Source organism: Oryctolagus cuniculus, chromosome 5, assembly GCF_051225735.1.
Source record: "Oryctolagus cuniculus isolate XC-2025 breed Fujian yellow rabbit chromosome 5, ASM5122573v1, whole genome shotgun sequence".
Lineage (NCBI taxonomy): Eukaryota > Metazoa > Chordata > Mammalia > Lagomorpha > Leporidae > Oryctolagus > Oryctolagus cuniculus.
In genome coordinates this window covers 46,753,601-46,776,451 of record NC_142871.1, presented here as the reverse complement: position 1 = coordinate 46,776,451, position 22,851 = coordinate 46,753,601, and the positions used below count along the sequence as shown (strand labels likewise).

Here is a 22,851-nt window from a genome sequence, read left to right as displayed (position 1 = left end):
AATCTGTGCACTGATAAGTATGGTGTTGAAGTCCATGAGTATTATTGAATTGGGACATATCTTTCTCTTCAGATCCAATAATGTTTTCTCTATAAAATTGGATGCTTTTGAAAAAAGCTCTGGTTGAATTGGTCCCTCAACTATTGTGTCCTTGTCTTCTTTTTATAATTTTTTACTTAACATATGTTTTTTGTTTTTTTTTAAATTTATTTAATGAGCATAAATTTCCAAAGTACAGCTTATAGACCACAATAGCCTCCCCCCCGCCGTGTCTTCCCTCCCATCCACAACGCTCCCCTCTCCCACTCCCTCTCCCCTTCCCCTTCACATCACGATTAATTTTCAATTATCTTTATATACAGAAGATCAATTTAGCGTATGTTAAGTAAAGATTACCACATTTTGCTCCCACACAGAAACATAAAGTGTAAAATACTATTTGAGTACTAGTTATAGCATTGATTAAACACCTAAGAGTAATTGTGTATTAATTACAGAGCTCAACCAATAGTTTTAAGTAGAATATAAAATGCATCTTTTGTATTGTTGTGGCTTCCCCCCAACCTCCCTCCCTCCCGTGGCCCTCCCCTCACCCACTTCCTCTCCCATCCCGCCCCTCATCACGTTTCATTTTCGGTTACCTTCATATACTGAAGATCAATTTAGTATATACTAAGCAGGGATTTCAACAGGTTGCACTCACACAACCGAACCAGGTATAGGGTATTGTTCGACTAGTAGTGTTGTTTTTGAGTTTCATAGATAAACATATTAAGGACAGAGATCCTGCATGGGGAGCATGAACCCAGTGACTCCCGTTGTTGATTTAACAATTGGCACTCTTATTTATGACGTCAGCAATCACCCGAGACTCTTGCTATGAGCTGTCTAGGCTATGGAAGCCCCTTGAGTTCACCAACTCTGAATTTGTTTAGTCAAGGCCATATCACAGTGGAGGTTCCTTCCTCCCTTCAGAGAAAGGCGCCTCTCTCCTTGATGGCCTGATCCTTCTGCTGGAGTGTTGTTCACCAGGATCCTTCATTTAGATTGTTTTTTGCCACCGTGTCATGGCTTTCCATGCCTGCGAGACTCTCATGGACCTTTTAGTCAGATTCGAATGTCCCAAGGGTTGATTCTGAGGCAGGAGTGCTGTTTTGGGCATTTGCCATTCTATGAGTCTGCTGTGTGACCTGCTTCCCCCGCAGGATCATTCTCAACCCTTTTGATTCTATCTTTCATTATTTGCTTACACTGGTCTTATTTGTGTAATCTCTTCGACACTTACCCTATCTTTTGGATCAGTTGTGTATTTATATTTGTCTCTTTACCAAGTGTGCTGGCATTGGTACCTGCCTCCTTGGTAAGATTGAGTTGAAATCCCCTGGCACATTTCCAGTTCCACCATTGGAGGTAGGTCTGAGTGAGTATGTGCCGTCCTATATATCTCCTCCCTCTCTTATTCCCACTCCCATGTTCCACAGAGATCAATTTCCTATTAATTTTTAAACGCTTAAGAATGGTTGTGCATTGATTGCAGAGTTCAACCAGTGGTCTTGTGTAGAGCATACCGAGCAACAACAACAACAGCAAAAATACTAAAGGAACAAAATAGTAAGTTTTTCCTCAACAGTCTAGACAAGGGCTGCTCATGTCATTGTCTCTCATAGTGTCCATTTCACTTCAATGGGTATCATTTTAGGTGCTCGTTTAGTTGCCATCGATCAGGGAGAACATGTGATATTTATCCCTTTTGGACTGGCTTATTTCACTCAGCATGATGTTTTCCAGCTTCCTCCATTTTGTTGTGAATGCCTGGGTTTCGTTGTTTTTTACTGCTGTATAGTGTTCCATAGAGTACATATCCCATAGTTTCTTTATCCAGTCATCCGTTGATGGACATTTAGGTTGATTCCATGTCTTAGCTATTGTGAATTGAGCTGCAACAAATATTGAGGTGCAAATGGCTTTTTTCACCCCTTTAATTCCATTTGGGTATATTCCAAGGAGTGGGATGGCTGGGTCCTGTGGTAGTGCTATATTCAGGTTTCTGAGGACTCTCCAGACTGTCTTCCATAGTGGCTTTACCAGCTTGCATTCCCACCAACAGTGGATTAGTGTCCCCTTTTCTCCACATCCTCGCCAGCATCTGTTGTTGGTTGATTTCTGTATGTAAGCCAATCTAACTGGAGTGAGGTGGTATCTCATTGTGGATTTGATCTGCATTTCCCTGATGGCTAGGGATCCTGAGCATTTTTTCATGTGCCTGTTGGCCATTTGGATTTCCTCTTTTGAAAAATGTCTGTTAAGGTCCTTGGCCCATTTTTTTATTGGGTTGCTTGTTTTGATTCTGTGGTGTTTTTTGATCATTGTGTAGATTCTAGTTGTTAATCCTTTATCTGTTGTGTGGTTTGCGAATAATGTCTCCCATTCTGTTGGTTGCCTCTTCGCTTTCCTGACTGTTTCCTTTGCTGTTAAGAAACTCTTCAATTTTAGGTAATCCCATTTGTTTATTTTATCTTTGATTACCCGTGCCTGTGGGGTCTTCTCCAGGAATTCTTCGCCTATTCCAATATCTTGAAGGGTTTCCCCTATGCTCTCAGTTAGTTTCTGTGTCTCTTTGTCGTGGAATTAAGACCATTCACATTCAATGTGATTACTCTTAAGTACTGTCTTTTCCCCTTCATGTTTCCTGAAACGAGCTGTTTATGTATTTTGAACTTTGTTTGTGGGTTACTCTACATTCGCTTTTTTTTGCAGTGAAGTTCTTGTTTTTGTATTTCTGTGTGCAGCACGTCTTTGAGCAAGTGTTGTAGGGTTGGACGCGTGGATACAAATTCTTTCAGTTTCTGTTTGTCGTGGAAGATCTTTATTTCCCCTTCATTCATAAATGATAGCTTTGCAGGATATAGTATTCTAGGTTGGCATTGTTTGTCTTTTAAAACTTGAAATATATCATGCCATTGTCTCCTTGCCTGTAGTGTTTGCGATGAGAAGTCTGGGGTGAGTCTGATTGACTTACCCCTGAATGTGATTTGTCGCTTTTCTCTGGCACATTTTAGGATTTGTTCTTTGTGTGTCACTGAACTGAGTGTTGCCACAATGTGTCGTGGTGAATTTCTCTTCTGGTCTACTCTGTTCGGAGTCCTGGCTATCTGTTGTATTTGTGTGTTGTTATCCAGCTGCCTTTGTTTAAAGTTTTCTGATATTATTTCGTTGAAGACATCCATTCTCTCTTTCCACCCCCTCAGGGACTCCTATTATCCGAACATTACACCGTTTGATTGAATCTTGTAGGTCTCCAACCGTGTTTTTTAATTTTTTAATTTCTTCTTCCTGCGATTGAACTGACTGTATTATTTCTGGAAGTTTGTCTTTGAATTCTGATATTCGGTCTTCTATTTCATCTGTTCGATTTACGAGGGATTCCACGGTGTTTTTTATATGGTCAATTGAGTTTTTCAGTTCTAGTATCTCATTCTGGCTTCTCTTCAAGATCTCTAATCCTTGGGCTTGTTTTTCATTCAGCTCTTGACACTGTTTCTCATTATTTCTAAGTATTCTGATTATTAATTTTCTGAATTCTTTTTCTGGCATGTTTTCAACTTCTTCTTCATCTGCCTCTGTTATGGTTGGTTTAGCCTGCTCCATTGGCAAATTTATATTATCTTCTATATTTTTTTGGTTTTTGGTTTTGTTTTTTGGCATTCTGTCTGGGTGATTTTTCGGGTTGATTTCCCTCTACTATAGGCTGCTGTGAGTCTCTACCAATATCCAGTGTAACCAGGCTGCTCTACAGAGCCCACAGGTAAACAGACAGGATGGCTGCTCTCTGCCCACTGCAGCTCTGGATCCTGTGCTTTTTCCCCACCAGGAGGCGCTATTCAGTAACTTGAGTAGTCGGGTGTCAGGGCTTTGGGCTGCCCTCCCTCGAGCACCCTCAGCTCCACCTTTGGGCTCCACCTCCGAAGGTTAGTGTGGAGGCAAAGATAGTTCTCCTTTAAGCCCAAATGTAAACAAACAAAATGGCTGCTTCCTGCCCGCTGGGGCTCCGGGGAGGCGCCAAGAGATACTGGTTTACTCAGTCTCTCAATTAGTATCCCTGAATCGTGCACTCTCTCCGCCGGCGCCACTCACTCTGTTCCGTTTTCTATTTCCTCCCCCACTCAGTCGTGCATGTCTCAGTGTCCATCCCAGGGTGTGTTGGGGAGGGGCGGCGGCAGCTGTGCCGCGGTGCTGGGTGAGCGCCCCATCTCACCTCGGCTTCCAGCGCTGGTGTGTACACGCTCCTGCTGGTGTCCTGAGTCTCAGGCGTCCGCGTCCTCCTCGCGTGTCCACCCTATCACCCCAGTTTCAGGAAGGGCTTAAAAACTACAAATTTTCATCCCTCTTTGAACCTTCCCTTAGTGGAGCTTCGCTGTGCTCCCTCCCTCTCTATTCCGCCATCTTAACTTATGTTTTATCTTATGTAGCTAACTCTGCTTTCTATTGCCTTATAGATTTCACTATGCTCCTAAATGATTCCATCTTACATAAATAAAAAGTTTTAAAATATTAAAAATAAAAAATTAAAAGATAGATTTTCCAATCACTTTCTTTTTTATAAAGATTTTATTTATTTATTTAAGAGAAAGAGATTCAGACAAAGAGAGGGAGAAACATAGAGAAAGGTCTTCCATTTGCTGGTTCATTCCCAAAGTAGCCACTACACCTGGAGCTGGGTTGATAGGAAGCCAAGAGGCAGGAGCTTCCTCTGGGTCACCTGCGTTTGGTGTAGGGAACCAAACACTTGGGCCATCTTCTACTGCTTTCCCTGGCCACAGCAGAGAGCTGGATTGGAAAGGAGCAGCCAGGACTCGAACAGGCACCTATATGTGATGTTGGCGCTTTAGGCAGGGTCTTATCCCAGTAAGTCACAGCGCCTGCCCCCAATCCATTTACTTCCATTTCCTGTGTGTCTTTACTGATTGAGTTTCTTGTGGGCAATATATCTTTGGGACTTGTTTTATTACTTATTCAGTCTGTCTATATCTTTAATTACCTAATTTCCCCATTTACATTTAATAATATTGATTGGTTCATTTATATTATCCCATATATATTGGAGGTTTTATTAGTTTTTTAAATTTTTTATTTTTTCTGACTGGGTTGTTGAAAACACTAATCTTCAATTTAATAAAATCTTTCTTAGCTTTATCTAGTCAGTTGAGAAGCTCAACTATATTTTTTAAATTGAATGTTTGACTTTTTCAGCACCAACATTTTTGTTTGGTTGTTCTCTTTAATTATCTCAGTTTCTTCAATTAATTTCTCATTGACACCATGAACTGTTTTTCTAATTTCATTGAATTATCTGTATTCACTCATAGTCCATTGATTTTACTCACAGTCATTCCTTTGAGTCAATCCCAATTTAAATTGATGTTCTTTCATTGGTTTCCTTTTCTTGGGGTCTATTGCTTGGGATTTACTGTGTTCCTTTTGGGGCTTCACATTACTCTCTTTTTAAAATAATTCTTGTGTTCCTACACTGACAGTGGTCCATTTCACATAGCAAAAGGCTTTCTTCCAACAATTGGTCAGTTTCGTAGGCTGTGTTGTATTTGGTTCCCATTGGACACCAAAGTTTAGTTTCTGTGTAGCTTTTTTGGCTATAATTTATGGATTTGGGATACAGTGAATGTGATACTTGGGTCAAAGTATTCATACATCACAGTGAGCCATGTGGAACTAGAGACACTTTATCAGCTTTCATAGGAGAGGCACACATAATAATGTGCAGGGGGTGCATATTGTGTAGGAACTCCAAGGGGACCAGGCAGATGGGGCATAGTGCACATGCATGCTGGCAAGAATATACTTGTCAGTCTCCATGGGCAATGCACGTGTGGTCCATTTATCTGCCTGGCAGTAGAGTTCTGGCACATAAGCTATTGATATCAATGTACTGGTCTCCAGAGGCTATGCTGAGTCAGGCTATTCCAGAAGGTAGTGGACAAGTGTGGCACAGTTCATGCAGAAGTGGGGCCATTGTGCCTGTGCAATGTAGCAAACACATATGAATCCCTGGGAGCTACCTAGGGGTTACTCTACTGGACTCAGGTAGGTGAGATATAATTTGCATAGTACATCACTTCAATCTGCAAGCTGCCAAATCTTGAAATGCTTTTAAGATACTTTTCAGGGGACAAAAATTATAGAGTTGCATTGCTAGCACAGGTTAGATTTGTTATTTAAAGATGAAGTTTGTGATGTTGGCAAAGATTCATAAAAATACCCTGAGGAACTTGGTCAAAGATACTTAGGAAGTAGCTTACCAAGGCTGTAAGTCTGACTTTGAAGTAATCAGTGAATTTGAATAAATTTCTGAGTTTCTCTAGAAATTAGTTCTCTGTATGGTCCAATTTAGCTAAATATTCTTTGAATTTTTTTTCTTTGACAGGCAGAGTTAGACAGTAGGTCTTCCCTATGTTGGTTTATCCCCCAAATGACTGCTATGGCCAGCACGCTGCACAAATCCAAAGCCAGGAGCCAGGTTCTTCCTCCTGGTCTCCCATGTGGGTGCAGGGCCCAAGCACTTGGGCCATCCTCCACTGCCTTCCTGGGCCACAGCAGAGAGCTGCACTGGAAGAGGAGCAACTGGGACAGAATCTGGCGCCCCAACTGGGACTAGAACCCGGGGTGCTGGTGCCACAGGCGGAGGATTAGCCAAGTGTGAATGTTCTTAATCAGCAATATTTGTTATTTCATTTGCTTTTTTTTTCTCAGTTAAATTACTCAGACATAAACTGACCTCCTAAATATGCAGTATCATTTTCTTTTCTTTCTTTCTTTTTTTTTTTTTTTGACAGGCAGAGTGGACAGTGAGAGAGAGAGACAGAGAAAGGTCTTCCTTTTGCCTAGTTCACCCTCCAATGGCCGCCGCGGCCATCATGCTGCGGCCGGTGCACCACGCTGATCCGATGGCAGGAGCCAGGAGCCAGATGCTTTTCCTGGTCTCCCATGGGGTGCAGGGCCCAAGCACTTGGGCCATCCTCCACTGCACTCCCTGGCCACAGCAGAGAGCTGGCCTGGAAGAGGGGCAACCGGGACAGAATCCGGCGCCCCGAGCGGGAATAGAACCCGGTGTGCCTGCGCTGCTAGGCGGAGGATTAGCTTAGTGAGCCGCTGCGCCGGCCTGCAGTATCATTTTCTGAAATATTTTGCAAAGAGTTTTTGACAAGGATATATCAGAATGAGTCAACAAACAAATGCTTTTCATGGGATTTTTCCAAAATACTCTTGCCCCATTTGAATTATGATTTATTAGGCTTTATGAAGGTGAAACCTAAGGTAAAATTGATTAATGTTTTCTACAGACTTTCTACTATAAAAGTTGGGAGACAGGTATGGAAGAATAAGGGCGTGAGGAGAGTAGCTTTAACAAACTGGACAAAATAGAGAAATAAAACAATTAATAAATGATTATATATTAATGGCCAAGGTAACATGAATTATGAATGAACTATTAAAGACAATGACTCTTATTCATTTATCTTTTTTAAATTGCAAAGAAGCAAATTTGAAAGGACTGGAAATATTTTATTCATGGAAACATACAAACATATGACATTTTAGATAATATTTTAAAATGCTACCATCATTCTAATGCTAATCAGATAAAACTTAACAGTTATTAATGTTGTTTACATTATATTTGCTTTGTCTTAATTCTAATTACAATGAAAGCATGTCATTTTTTACTTTGTATCAAATACTTTTCTTAATGAGAATGAAAGAAACAAGAATGTAATATAGAAAAGCACTCAGCAGGAAAATTAGTGCCATATCTGAAAATATATTTCAGAAATGTCTTAATGTCATATCTATGACAAGGTATTTTATCAATCTCAACAGTACCTCTATGAAGTATTAGGCTGTTTACCTTCATATCCTTATTTTTCACATAGAGAAACAAACATAGTCTGTTTAATAAGTTTTCCAAAGTCACACATTGTGTCAGGATAGCACTGGGAATAGAATTTATTTTGTATTTTTCCAGTGCGAAACACAGCATTTGACAAAGAGTAAGTTCTCAAAAAATAGTCATAGAATGGTAGAATTAATGGATGAAGTATTCTGTTCTACAAAAATCTAGAACAGCTATCATACAGTTTGTTCTCAATTCTTTTACCCATAATATTGAGTAGGCGTGGAGGAGTGGTTGAGCATGAACTTTATCCACTGTCCTAGCCATAAATTAATATCACTACATGAAAGGGCTTTGTAAGATGGTATCATCTGGTCAGTCCTGAAATTGTACACTTCCAGGTTGCCCCCATGATAAAGTGTCATTAGCCTGGTTCTTTGTTATGTTGGCTCTTGTGGAGTGAATTAGATCCACCAGCATCCAGCCAAGGCCAACTTCTTTCACAAAAATCCATTGTTGATTATGAATATGTTACTAATGCTCCAGCCTAATGATTTTTAGTAAAACTGTGTCTTGGACCTGAAGTACCATGATTGGTGGCAGTCCTTGAGAATAAATCACTTGGCTAGAGGAGGCTCTGGCAAGCTCAGTCCTTGCTGAACTTAATTAATTATAATACCAGAAAGGATAACTCAATTATTTCCTGAGTTCTTTTGTCATAAGTTCAACTGCAACTGTAAACATGAGAAAATGTCACAGAGACATAAATTTTAGAGTTTATAGAAAAGTTCAGTAAAGAACAAGAGTGTTTTTATCACTAGAAAGATGACAGAACCAAAATAGTCATACCAGTGATGACTCATAAGTAGATTATAAATTGCCATCCATTTTATTGGCACTGATGACTAAATAAGTAAGAAACTTCAAGAATGTGCTTATCATTAAAATGTCTTCCTCAAACTTCTGTGGCATTCATATTTTCCATTTTGAGGAAGAATAACATTTAATTTCACAGAAAGAATGCATTAATATGAAATAAAAAGATTTTTTTATTTGTCATCCAAATTTACTGATTGATCTAAAATTTTGATCAAGTGACACTTTAGTTAAGGTCCACTTTGGAGAAATCTGAAAATTCCACTTCTAATTTGCTTATATTTTAAACAAATGATTCACCAGATTTGCTGGACTTAATCGGTTGTTTCCACAAGAGTAAATTCCTAACTGCAGTTCATGACAAATCTTAGAAGTAAGATTTGTCAGTTATTCTCCATCTTATCCTTTATAAAATTCAGAAGTATTTTGAGCTGTAAAGTAGTTTCACCAGGAACTTACAGCACTTTTGTTGTAACTATTGCCTATTTTATAGTATAGCCACAAATATAATAGAAATAAACCTAAATAAAATGAAGCAGTTAAGATCAACTTACTGGGTAATTTGAGTAAAATACCCACATGCTCACAAAGAAGTTGCTCTTATAAGTTCCTGTACATTTTTAGCTCATAGTCCATGTTATCATTTAAAAATATCTAACTGAAACAAGGAATTTTGTTTTGTAATTGTGAAAATTACATTTAAAAGACTGATATTATTAATCTTAAGCTAATTCAAGTACGATCTTACAATGAGCAGAAACAGAAAAATACAAGCATCCCTTTCCCATAGCAGCAAATGCTAATAATAGATCCTTGAGCATCAAACCCATCAACATTTTTGGCTTGTTATTCAATTTATTTATGCACACTTCCTTTCTACATCAGGCGAAGAGTAAAATGTTTTCCAAGAAATTCTCTGCATCACATGATTTCAATTGCACTTGTAGACAAAACAGAAGATACCATTTTCAAAAACCTAAAGAACTTATACAGGTTGTTCATGTGTCTCTACTGTCCTTATTGCTTCGGTCCTGGAGAATTTGATTTGCCAGAGCTTTCTCCAGGGTATTGTGCAGGAGTGACAGGAAACTGAAATCCATAACCATTGTATCCATCTAGATACACACATTGGAAGAAACTGATGGGACCTATGGAATAGGGAGTGAAAACAGAACATGAACAGAGACAGAGTTCAAGAACAATAAGGTGATATAATTTTGTAAATATGGTTTTAGATTTTGCAGTCAGACAGTCTTCATACACTACTAAAAAGTTATTAAACCTTACTATTTCTTGGTTTCATTATGTATGAAGTTAAGACAACAGAAACCTCGTGGAAAAAATGTGAAAATTAAGTGAAGTAACATATATGCTTAAATTCATTCCTGGTACAATATAAGGATTTAATAAATGGCAATGAAACTGGCCTAGTAGAAAAAGTCAATATACCTAGCATATAAGAATCTTGTGATGTGTATACTAATTAGAGGGACTATTACATAGAAGTAGCATTCAAAATATGAGTTTATCACTATGCATAGTAACAGACTTTGTTTCATGTGTATTTTTTAATGTTTCAGAGATGCTTGCTGATCCTAAAGTGGTGATGTTTTCCACTTGCCCTTTCTGTGGAGTCAAGAGCTTTCCAAGGTGGCCTAGTTACTCTTTCAGGCAATGCACCCAGGTGGTAGCTTTGAATAGAGAGCAACAAAGGAGAGTTAATGCAAGGCACTGGAGTACAGTACAATAGATATGACCAAAACCCCAAACTCATGAGCTGGTATACCCAAGTAGTAGCTTTATTAAGAGATGGCAACATAAAGAATCAGCCTATGAACAAATTGATGGATGAGTAGATAAATTAAGTGTGGTATATATACACAATGAAATATTATTCAGTCATAAAAATTAACTAAATCCTGGCATTTGCAAAACAGTGGATGGAACTGGAAGTCAATATGTCTAGTAGAGTAAACCAGGCACATAAAGAGAAATACAGTATCTTCTCTCCCACATGTGGAAGTTAAAACAAATTGAGACTGTAAAGGGTAGAGAGAAGAGAGACAGAGAGAGAGGTTGAATAATGGATATCCAGACACAGAACAGCACAGTGGGTTGAATATAGTTCACAATAAAGAATAGAGAAACTGGAGGGATCTAAGCAAAAAGAAAATATAAGGAAATGAGAGCGAAAGTAAAGAAGAGGGAGAGCAAGAGCTACAGCAAGAGAGACGGAGAGAAATTAAGTTTAACCCCTCCTTGTATGTTTTGTAGGTGCCTCTTGACTGCTCCAAGTTTTCAATCCTATTCATTTACAATCTACCAACCAAACACAGACTCATTACTGAAAGCCAGGAAAAAATAATTGAATCTAGTGTTATGTGGTGGATGGGGAACACAGTCAAGTCTATGTAAAGCTAAGGGCATATGAAGTGGAATAAAGCAAGTATGGGCAGTGGAAGCTAGTCAGATTGCATCACCATGGATGTTATTTGATCTCAATCTTTTGATTTTCAAGGATTGTATAAATCTCAAATTTAGTACTTCTTCTTTATACTACATCTCATTCACAATTATGTTCTCTGTGTTCTAACCTCACACAGAGACATTAAAACCAACTATATTTCTGTAAGGTTGTGGAGGTTAGGAGAACTTTGTGTTTGGGTAAGCTGCAGAAATGGATAGCAACAAATCTTGGCCTGCATCATGGAGGGATGGCAATACCCAGTGCTAAAGATGGAAGAGCATCAAGGATGGGTGGCCAGTCAGCTGTGCCTTATCAGAAGTGGACACTAGTCTGTCACATTTAACTGATGTTGAATAACTATTAAGGAAGATATAATTCTTGCTGCAAATTTTAGAATCAGTGTAAAATGTTCATCAAAATATTAGGCTACAAAATTACCACCTATTTTATAATTAAAATAGGAAATACTATTATGATGAAATAAAACTCTCAGCTGAATTTAAGATATTTGATACCCTCTCATGAAAAATATTTAATTATGTTTTATTGATTTTAAATTTGTAGTTTTATGTTGGGTCATGAAATTGTAAGAATTAAAACAGAGATCCCATGTATGGACACTTGGTTTGCCCAGTGATACATTTAACAAAACTATATTACCATATCAAAAGCAGGAAAATGGCATTGATACAGTGCATCTATCTTATTGAATTATGCTTTAATATTTGTTTATTAAGGACGATATTTTAACTGCTTCTGTTATAGCTTCAAATTATTACCAGTTGATTACCAATTCGGAAAAATTTCCTGAAAATCTAGACATGCCCAGTTAACTTACAATTTTTTCTTGTTATTTTACAATAATATCTAGAAGCGTCATAAGACTGCTTATTTCCTAGATTTTTGTCACAAACTGATTGTGTTACTTTTTTTTTTTTTTTTTTTTTTGGACAGGCTGGACAGGCAGAGTTAGACAGTGAGAGAGAGAGGCAGAGAGAAAGGTCTTCCTTCTGTTGGTTCACTCCCCAAATGGCCGCTACGGCTGGAGTTACGCCAATCTGAAGCCAGGAGCCAGGTGCTTCTTCCTGGTCTCCCATGCGGGTACAGGGGCCCAAGCACTTGGGCCATCCTCCACTGCCTTCCCAGGCCACAGCAGAGAGCTGGACTGGAAGAGGAGTGACTGGGACTAGAACCCAGCGCCCATATGGGTTGCCGGCGCCACATGCAGAGGATTAACCAAGTGAGCCATGTGCAGGCCCCTGTGTTACAGTTTATAATGAATGTCTTTGTTATCAAGTACAATTATCTCAGTATCGGATGCAGAATATGGAAAAGAGTATATACTAAATACTTGGTCAATGAATCAACTATTATACAGAGTGGGAAGCATATGCTACTATAAAGGATATTTTAGTAATTTCCTACAAAATAATATAAGAAGCATTGCAGAATGCAACAACTTTATTTCCTTAATAAATGTCTAGTTATGTGCTTTAAATGTGGTATATCAAATTCTGGTTATACCTATTTCGTAAATTGCTTCATTTAATCTATTCAGCAGTGACTTTATTTTATGTATATGCCAATACAAAATTTAACACTTTATTATCTCCATCTAAGCCTCTAATTTGGAAGAAATGGACTAATGAGGATCTTAGACATTGAATTTTGTAACTGCATATGAATATTGATTGCATTCTAAAATCAAACATCTCAAAGATTGGATAGTAAGAGCCTGCCATGCATCTAGAAGAATAAAGAAAAGGGCTTTAAATCTTAGCAGTAAGTTTCTAAGAAATTGAATTGCTAAAACCTATTTCTACTTAATATAAAAAAGTTGAGCATAACACTTCAGTCATCCTATTGTAAAGCAGACACTAGCACACATTTAAGCATGGATTCAGCTAGAGTACTCAGAATCAGAACAATGTAGAATGGTTGCAATAAATGCAGCTTCCCTCATCACTTATGATTCCTCCAACTATGTGCCTGTTGCCTGACATAGTAAGTAACAAAATTATCGTGGAAATATAAATGATCTACTTGAATGTTATTCTACATGTTTTATGCTAAAACTATTTTTGTTCTAATGCTGGTCTTCTTAAAGGAAGCCTAAAGTTTAAGCTTATATATTTCATCTTTAGTACTGATTCATTATTTAACATATTTAATCCAATTATAGACTTACTCTTTTGCTTCTTTGTAGAAGATACCTCTTCAGCTTCTTCTAGTGGATATAAAAATATGAAAATAAATAATTCATACACTTACAGCTATTGACAAATGCATGGGCCTAAGAATACCTAAATAAGAGCATAGTGAATTGGTACAGTCACCTATCCTCTTTATAATGAGTACGTTCTACGTTTTCATTATGATTTCGTTTGTACCTTATGAAATTTAACAGAAAAGATTCAGAGATAGATGAGGAGCCAGTGAAAGGAAAAGTGGCATGCTACAAGCAATGGCTTCAAGAAAAAAATGTAAACCTGATGTGTTGGGTATTGAAAGATGAGGGCCAGCTAACATACATTCCTTTCTGCAGAAGATCTTTTTGATACAGAATAGTAAAGGTGGAATATGGCTATAACTGAAAGATTTTATTCAAACAATTTTAAGTCCCTTCTCAGATGACTGAAGAAATTTCATGTTCTGTCTTCATATACATTATGTATTGACCTATGATGAGTCTTTTGAAGATATCTATATGAAGTTTGCTTTTTACATTAAAAATGCTTAACTTGTGTCTGTGGATTGATTGGGAGAGTTTCTATAAAGTCCAGAAATGATAAGAAAATGCAGGTGTGTGAGAGCATTTCATAAAAAATTAGGTTTATAGATTTTATCAAAGTATTTGACATATTCAAGAGATTTGTCCTTCAAAGTGTAATCCAAGAACCAGTAATTTTAGTTGTCATTTGGGAGATGTAAATTCCTATTCTAAATATCAAGTTTAGACATTTCAACAAAACCTATAGATGATTTGATTCTACAATTAAGTCTAGAAACACTGATCTAGGAGCAACATGCCTTGATAATTGCTATTTTTAATAATTCAGTATTTCAATATAAAATAAATATTAATAAAAATATATAAATACAAGTGTAAATGTCAGCTTTTTCATATTTAGTTACTTATCCCCCTAGGTATTTTCTCAGATCATATTCTTACACATTGTTAATTATGTTTGGGCATTGCTACAACTTAAATTTAGTGGCAAGTATAATTCTTAGGTAAACTCTTATATTATCTCAGCCAAGTTTACAAATGGAATAGGAAATACCTTATTTCACCAACCCCAAACTAGGAAATCAGACATAATCAAATGAAACAAAAAAAATTATTGAGTTAGTTCAAACTCACTTCACAAGTGAGGATGATTTGTCCTCAAAAGATTTTATTAGATTACACATTTGGAGATAACAGGATTTTCCATTTCCTTCCTTTCTTAATCCCTCACTCCCTTCATAATAGTGCTGCTAATATGGCTGACTTGTTTCAAAATTTCTTAATACAAAATATGACACTCTTACAATCATTGATAAAATGAGAATTTTTGAAATATTATTCTAAACATTGGCCAAATAATACACTTGAAAATTACTTGTGTCTTCAGTGTCTCAGGATATGTTTTCTTTTTTTTTTCCAGGCAGAGTTAGACAGTGAGAGAGAGAGACAGAGAGAGGGTTATAGGCAGTGAGAGAGAGACGGAGAGAAAGGTCTTCCTTCCATTGGTTCACTCCCCTAATGGCCGCTGCGCCAATCCAAAGCCAGGAGCCAGGCGCTTCCTCCCGGTCTCCCATGCGAGTGCAGGTACCCAAGCACTTGGGCCATCATCCCCTTCCCTCCTGGGCCACAGCAGAGAGCTGGACTGGAAGAGGAGCAACTGGGACAGAATTCTGGGTGCCGGCACCAAAGGCAGAGGATTTGCCAAGTGATCCATGGTGCCGGCCCGAGGCTATGTTTTCTAAATAATGTTGAAAACTTACTTGTTTAACAAAAAGTCTACCATGTGAACATTGTCTGGAAATCTGAGGACTAGATCAAGAACAGCTAAATAAACAACACAGTTAAACCAATACAACTTTCAGGAAAAAAAAAATCACATGAACCAAAGACAACAAACTCACCTTTAGCTTTCTTTGAAGCTGGGACATCTTCAAAGCCTTCTTCTAGAGGATAGAAAAAATAAACATAAAATTATAGTCTCCTTTCTAGTTTTCCCAAAAGGAAATAGTATATTTAAATGTTTTTGAGAATCAAAAGATCCCTTAATCTATAAACTCAGCATCTAGTTTTCCTGAGAGACTTTGGACAAAAGAGGCACTTTTCTGATTCAGAGAGATGAGGAGCTGTGCTCTAATGTGTTCAGCAGTTAGGCAAAGATTTGTGAGAGGAGGGACCACAGTGACTTTCTTCCCAATTTGATCTCCTCTGACTTCTAAGACTTTTTCGAAAACTCAGTCACTTTGGGATTTAGGAAATTTGAGGCAAAAGAATTCATGCATACAGACTAGATGAAGAGAACAACACACATCCACACAAATTATGAGTGCACCGATTCAAGGGTTTTAGTCCTTTTGAAGATTGTTGAAAGGGCCAGGATAAATCCATGAATACACATGGGTCATTTCATCCTTAACAGAAGTGAAAAGAACCACAATGAGGATAAGATATTATCTTTAATTAACAAAATTAGAAAAAATTGAATATCTACACACAAAAACAAAAATTGAAATTGTACTTTTATCTTCAGACATCAAAATCCACTCAAAATGTAGTAAAGGCTTAAATGTAAGACCTGAAACCATAAAAATCCTAGGAGAAAATCTCAATAGGTCTGTGTGATAATTCTGTGGATCTGACACCAGGAGCATAAATAGAACCAAGAATAAACAAATGGGACTAATTCAAACTAACAAGCTTCTGCACAGCAAGGAAAAACATGGCAAAATGTAAATCAACTTATAGAATGAGTGTAAACATTTGCCCTTCTTTCCATAGGGGGCTAATAGCATATATATATATATATATATATATATGGAACTCAAACAACTCAATAGCAAAAACATCCAAATAACCCTATTAAAAATAATCAAAGAACCTGAATAGATAACTTTTCTAAAGAAGAAAGATAAATGGCCAATAGGTTCATGGAAAGGTGCTCCACATTACCAATTGTTGCCAACATGAAAAACTAAAATGACATTGAGATCACCTCACATCTGTTAGGCTAGGTAACATCAAATAGTCAAATGATGTCCCATAATAATTTAGAGAACAAGAAAGCTTTGTACTCTATTGGTGGAATATCAACTGGTTCAACCTGTATGGAAAGCAATTTGGAGATCTTGTAAAAATTTAAAAATGAAATTTCCATGGGATCCAGAAATCCCATTTATGGGCAAATATCCAAGTACACATAAATTACGTTGTAAAATTGAAATTTTCTGAAATCAGATCATAAGCATTCTCAACACAAATTTATTTTTTAGAAAGTAAATAAGTGGAATGACAGATATGTCATTATTGATTTGGGTAATTAATTTTCCATGTATATCTAAGCATCTCATTGTATATCTTAAACATATTCTGCTTTTGTTATTTTTGCCTCAATAAAACTGATGGTAAAAGACTTTAAATTAAATCTCTAAATCTTTTGTGCATTCAAGTTATAAGCTCATATTGGAACTGTATGGAAATAATATTCAGTCAGAAATAATTCTTACAACATAAAGTTGAGAGATCTTTAACTTTCACAGCACATCTGTAATCCTTGTAATTATCTGAAAGAAGATCAGCTTTATATTGTTTAGATTCTGCACATCAGTTGTTCACGTAGGAAAGGGGTAAAGTACATTAGTGTGCAATTCTTCTCCTGGAAAAAAGGGAGGCTTTTTGGAGAAATTTTACATAAAATGACAAAATGGGAAACAAAATTGCTAGTCCTATCTGTCCATTAGATTCTTAGTTCTTATTTTAAGAGATGGCAAATTTAAAAATAAGGCAACAATAAGTAGAAATGTCAGAGACAGCAAAAAGAGAGGTTATTTGGATTGTAAAGGAAAAGTTCTAGAAAGGGTGGATAAGACAATTAGGTGGAAATCTTATGCAGAAGTCTGGGTAATCTCTACTGAATTCCTCAACCTGTGATGGCTGCTGGGGGGGGGGTGGTTATTTTATATGTATTTTGTGAAAATAAACCTAGAATATGAGAGAAGAGACTTAGAGAAAGAAATCGGGGAAGTATTTGAAGAATTAACAAAGCAACAGTGAATATTTCAACTTCAAGTCATTGGAAGAGTTGAATATAAGCAAGATTTTACAGGGATATTTGAATAGAGTGAGTATAAGAGATTACCACAGAAAGGGATGTTACAATATGTCATTTGAGTCTGGAGAAAGGCAGAGAAATCCTGGTGTATACTCTAGCCAGAGTTCATGAAAAGCTCAGTTTTCTAGAGTTGAATTTTGTTGTTGGCTGGTTATGCAGTTTTATATGTGTAGGAAGAAAGTCGGAGATGACAACATGTCCGGAAATGTTTCATGTAATGTGCATTGAGTTAGTGGGAAAATCTGAATAAATTATGAGATTATCACTTTCAATGGTGATAATAAAAGTTAATATTTTTTCACATTCAACACCTGCTGTGTCCTTTGAATTTATTTTATATGATCCAATGCATTCAAGCCAGGAAACAACACTACAGGGTTGTTTACTCTTCTATTGAGTCTTCTGCACAGGTGAAGCCAGGGAAATTCTGTGCCCAGAGTCACAGAACTAGTGAGTGGCAGAGCTAGACTATGAATGCAAAGTTGTCTCCATCAGAACCTCTTGTATGGAGATTAAGTTTGTTTCATAGCATACACTTGCTCTGTGTCAACTCCTGTTTAAATTACTTAATAAATGTTAACAAATTCCAAATCCTCAGCAAATCTGTGAGGAGAATGTCAGTATTATTCCCATGTTACAAATGCGACAATTGAAGGTCAGAGAGACCCCAGATCCCAGTGAAGAAACTGGGATTCATACCCAGGTATCTGGCCCAGAGATTACACTGTAGTTACCACACCACTCTGCCTCTTGAAGACGGAGTTCTTACACCATTTCTTCCTGATTACAGAACCCATGCACTTTATTGCCTAACATGTATCTGGTGATAGGTTCCAACAGAGTCATCCTAATGATGAGCCACACTTGTGCAGAGCAAATGAATTAGGAAGCATACTGTACCCTGCTTGGAATGACAAAGGATGATACATTTGTATGTCTACACTTTCAAAGATCTATTCATTTTCAGAGAGAATGAATAAAAGTATGATTTAACTGTGCTTGACAAGATCACTAGAAATCAGGGAAATACAAATCAAAACCACAATGAGGTTTCACCTCATCCCGGTTAGAATGGCTCACATTAAGAAATCTACCAACAATAAATGCTGGAGAGGATGTGGGGAAAAATGGACACTCACCCACTGTTGGTGGGAATGCAAACTGGTTAAGCCACTATGGAAGTCAGTCTGGAGATTCCTCAGAAACCTGGAGATAACCCTACCATTCAACCCAGCCATCCCACTCCTTGGAATTTACCCAAAGGAAATGAAATTGGCAAACAAACAAGCTGTCTGCACCTCAATGTTTATTGCAGCTCCATTCACAATAGCTAAGACCTGGAACCAACCCAAATGCCCATCAACAGTAGACTGGATAAAGAAATTATGGGACATGCAGTCTATAGAATACTATACAGCAGTCAAAAACAACGAAATCCGGTCATTTGCAACAAGATGGAGGAATCTGGAGAACATCATGCTGAGTGAATTAAGCCAGTCTCAAAGGGACAAATATCATATCTTCTCCCTGATCGGTGACAACTAACTGAGCACCAAAGGGGAAAGTTGTTGAAGTGAAATGGACACTATGAGAAACAGTGACTTGATCAGCTCTTGTCCTGACTGTTCATGTACAGTGTAATACTTTATCCATTTTAATATTTTTTTTTGTTCTAGGACTATTGGTTGAACTCTGTAATTAACACACAATTATTCTTAGGTGTTTAAATTTTAACTGAAAAGTGATTCCTGTTAAATACAAGAGTGGGAATAAGAGAGGGAGCAGATGTACAATTTGGGTCATGCTCAATCGGACTTGCCCCAAATGGTGGAGTTAGAATCATGTCAGGGGATCCCAATACAATCCCATCAAGGAGGCTTGTACCAATGCCATCTCACTAGTCCAAGTGATAAATTTCTGTTTTCACAATTGATCACACTGATAGGTCTAAGAGTCAAAGGGATCATGCAAACAAGTCTAGTGTCTGCTAATATTAGCTGATAGAGTCAAAAAGGGAGAGAACAATCCATCATGGGAAGCGGGATACACAGTAGACTCATAGAATGGCAGATGTCCTAAATAGCACTCTGCCCTCAGAATCAGCCCTTAAGACATTCGGATATGGCTGAAGAGCCCATGAAAGTATTTTAGGCATGGAAAGCCAAGACACCCTGGAAAAAAAAAAAAGGAAAAAAGAATAAGACCTAAATGGAAGATCCTTGCGAGTGAGATCCCAGTGGAAAGAACGGGGCCATCAAAGAAGGAGGTACCTTTCTCTGAAGGGAGGAGAGAACTTCCACTTTGACTACGACCCTGTCAGAATAAGATCGAAGTCTGTGAACTCAAAAGGCTTCCATAGCTTTGGCAACTCATGACTAGAGCCTAGGGAGATTACTTACGCCATAAACAAGAGTGTCAAATTGTTAAGTCAACAATAGGAGTCACTGGGGGCGGGGGAGGAGCCATTGTAATCCATTAACTGTACTTTGAAAATTTATATTTACCAAATAAAAAATAAATAAAAAAAGAAAATAATGAGTGGAGAGTTAAGCATAATCTTGCTTCTATCTGCCTTACTATCAAAAAAGTAATTTAGTGAATCAGAGTCCAATTAATGAGGAGTGAAAATGTATTAGTTTGACTTTCTAATTGTAAACCCCATTCTTCACTTACAGAGACTAAGTTTTCTAATTAACCAGAGGCATCAATGAATCCATCCTGATGTCTCAATCAAAAGTTCCCACTATAGCAGCCTAGTGAACTGATGCAACATCTTAGCAGCTCCCATTTCAGTCTTTTATACAGACTGATATCAAGTAATGGGTTTTGTGTAACTCTTTTATCCTTAATGAAACAGAGCTAGAGACATGGGGGTTCTTAAAAAGTAAGGAGTTTATGAAAACAATAAAATTAGTGATAGTCATTTGTCTTTTTTTTTTCAAGTAAAACTTGTAGCGTTTTATTAACTGAGCCTCATCTCACATAAGTGCCTGTTTCACACTTAAGAAAAGTGTAATTCTGTGATGAAGTGTAATAACACCCTGAAAAAGTGAAAGATTCAACTAGCTATTGACCTGAAACTTTTACTGATTTCCAAGCATGATCTACAGTGTGTTTTGAGAAGAGTTTCAGAGCATGTAGCATTTTTTGAAAGGATCATGTATGGAATCTTCCTTACCATGGATGTAGGAGTTGCCTTGGCCCTATGATATTGAAGACAGATTGATTCAAAAAGTCAGTATGTTTGCACTAAGGAAACTTTGCATATATATATATATATATACACACATATGTATATGCATATATATATGGAGAGAGAGATAGAATGGCTGCTTTATATATATCCATACATATATACATATATATATATATATGGAGAGAGAGAGAGAGAGAATGACTGCTTCAAAGAGTTTGTGGAAAAAGAGAACTATAAAATATGTTCATTTTGGGGGCAAAACCTTTTTGGAATCCCATGCATGCATATGTGAGGTCTTCAAAAATTACATGGAAACAATATATTATGAAAGCATCTATGCATGGATTTCAAATTATGTTTCACCAAAATTAAATTTATCTTTTAATTCCATTTTGCACTACCACTTTGAAGTACCCTCCATTATATGGCATAAATACATACTCTGATTAAAATTTGTGAGATAGAAATTCTAAGAACACAAGGAAATGCAGTGTTTAGCCCCAATGTCAACAGTGGCATGGTGTATAAGTAAATGTATTTTTAATCATGCAAAATATTAAATCAAATTGAAATATACAAATTCTGAAAATGAAGCTTTTGGACTTGCATTTTTTCTTTTATTTAATAAATATAAATTTCAAAATACAGCTTTTGGATTAGAGCAGTTTTTCCCCCCATAACCTCCCTCCCACCCTCCCATCCAATCTCCTACTCCTTCTCCCATCTCTTCTTAATTAAGGTTCACTTTTAATTATCTTTATATACAGAAGATCAAATTAGTATATACTAAGTAAAGATTTCAACTGTTTGTACCCACACAGACACACAAAGTATAAAATGTACTGTTTGAGTACTGGTTATACCGTTAATTCACGTAGTACAATACATTAAGGAAAGAGATCCTAAATAGCGAGTAAGTGCACAGCTATTCCCATTGTTTATTTAACAATTGACACACTTATTTATGACATCAGTAATCACCCAAGGCTCTTGTCATGAGCTGCCAAGGCTGTAGAAGCCTCTTGAGTTTACAAACTCTGACTTCATTTAGTCAGGGTCATATCAAAGTGGAACTTCTCCCTTCAGAGAAACGTACCTATTTCTTTGGCAAGTTCTTTCCTCTGGGATCTCACAGAGATCTTTCATTTAGGTCACTTTTTTGCCACAGTGTCTTGGCTTTCCATGCCTGAGAATCTCTCATGGGCTTTTTAGCCAGATCTGAATGCCATAAGGGCTGATTCTGAGGCCAGAGGGCTGTTTAGGGCATCTGCCATTCTATGACTCTGCTGTGTATTCTGCTTCCCATGTTGGATTGTTCTCTCCTTTTTACTTTTATCAGTTATTATTAGCAGACACTGGTCCTGTTTAATGTGATCCTTTTGACACTTAACCCTACATTCATGATACATCATGAACTTAATCTAATCATGTTGACTAGTCAGATGGCATTGGTACATGCCAACTATATGGGATTTGGCATCCCTTGGCACATTTCTAGCTCTAGTATTAGGGGTAAGTCTGAGTGAGCTTGCACCACACTGTGCATCTCCACCCTCTCTATCCCCACTCTTATTTTTAACAGGGATGAATTTTTAGTTAAATTTAAACACTTAAGAATAATTGTGTGTTAATTAGAGTTCAACCAATGGTATTAAGTAGAACAAGAAAATACTAAAAAGAATAAAATAGTAAGCTGTTCCTCAACAGTCAGGACAAGGGCTACTCAAGTCATTTTTTCTCACTTCTGCAGGCTTCCTTTCAGGTACTCAGTTAGTTGTCACTGATCAGGTAGAACATACGGTATTTGTTCCTTTGGGACTGGCTTCTTTCACTCAGCATGATGTTTTCCACATTCATCTATTTTATTGCAAATGACTGTATTTCATTTCTTTTCACTGCTATATAGTATTCTATAGAGTATATGTCCCATAATTTCTTTATCCAGTCTTCTGTTGATGGGCATTTATGTTGATTTCAGGTCTAAGCTATTGTGAATTTAGCTGCAATAAACATTGAGGTGCAGACAGCTATTTTAGTTGCCAATTTAATTTCCTTTGGGTAAATTCTGAGG

At 37.2% G+C, this 22,851-nt stretch overlaps 1 protein-coding gene across 1 annotated transcript in view; it reads right to left on the bottom strand.

Annotated features, from left to right (window-relative positions):
- Positions 1–7,498: 7,498 nt before the first annotated feature.
- Positions 7,499–22,851, bottom strand: part of TRDN (triadin) — a gene marked incomplete at its 5' end in the record, with an annotated part of 426,652 nt that continues 411,299 nt past the window's right edge. The window contains 3 exon segments of the mRNA NM_001082743.1: positions 7,499–9,930; positions 13,438–13,476; positions 15,381–15,422. Coding sequence (NP_001076212.1) covers positions 9,800–9,930; positions 13,438–13,476; positions 15,381–15,422 — 212 coding nt within the window. The 3' untranslated portion in view covers positions 7,499–9,799.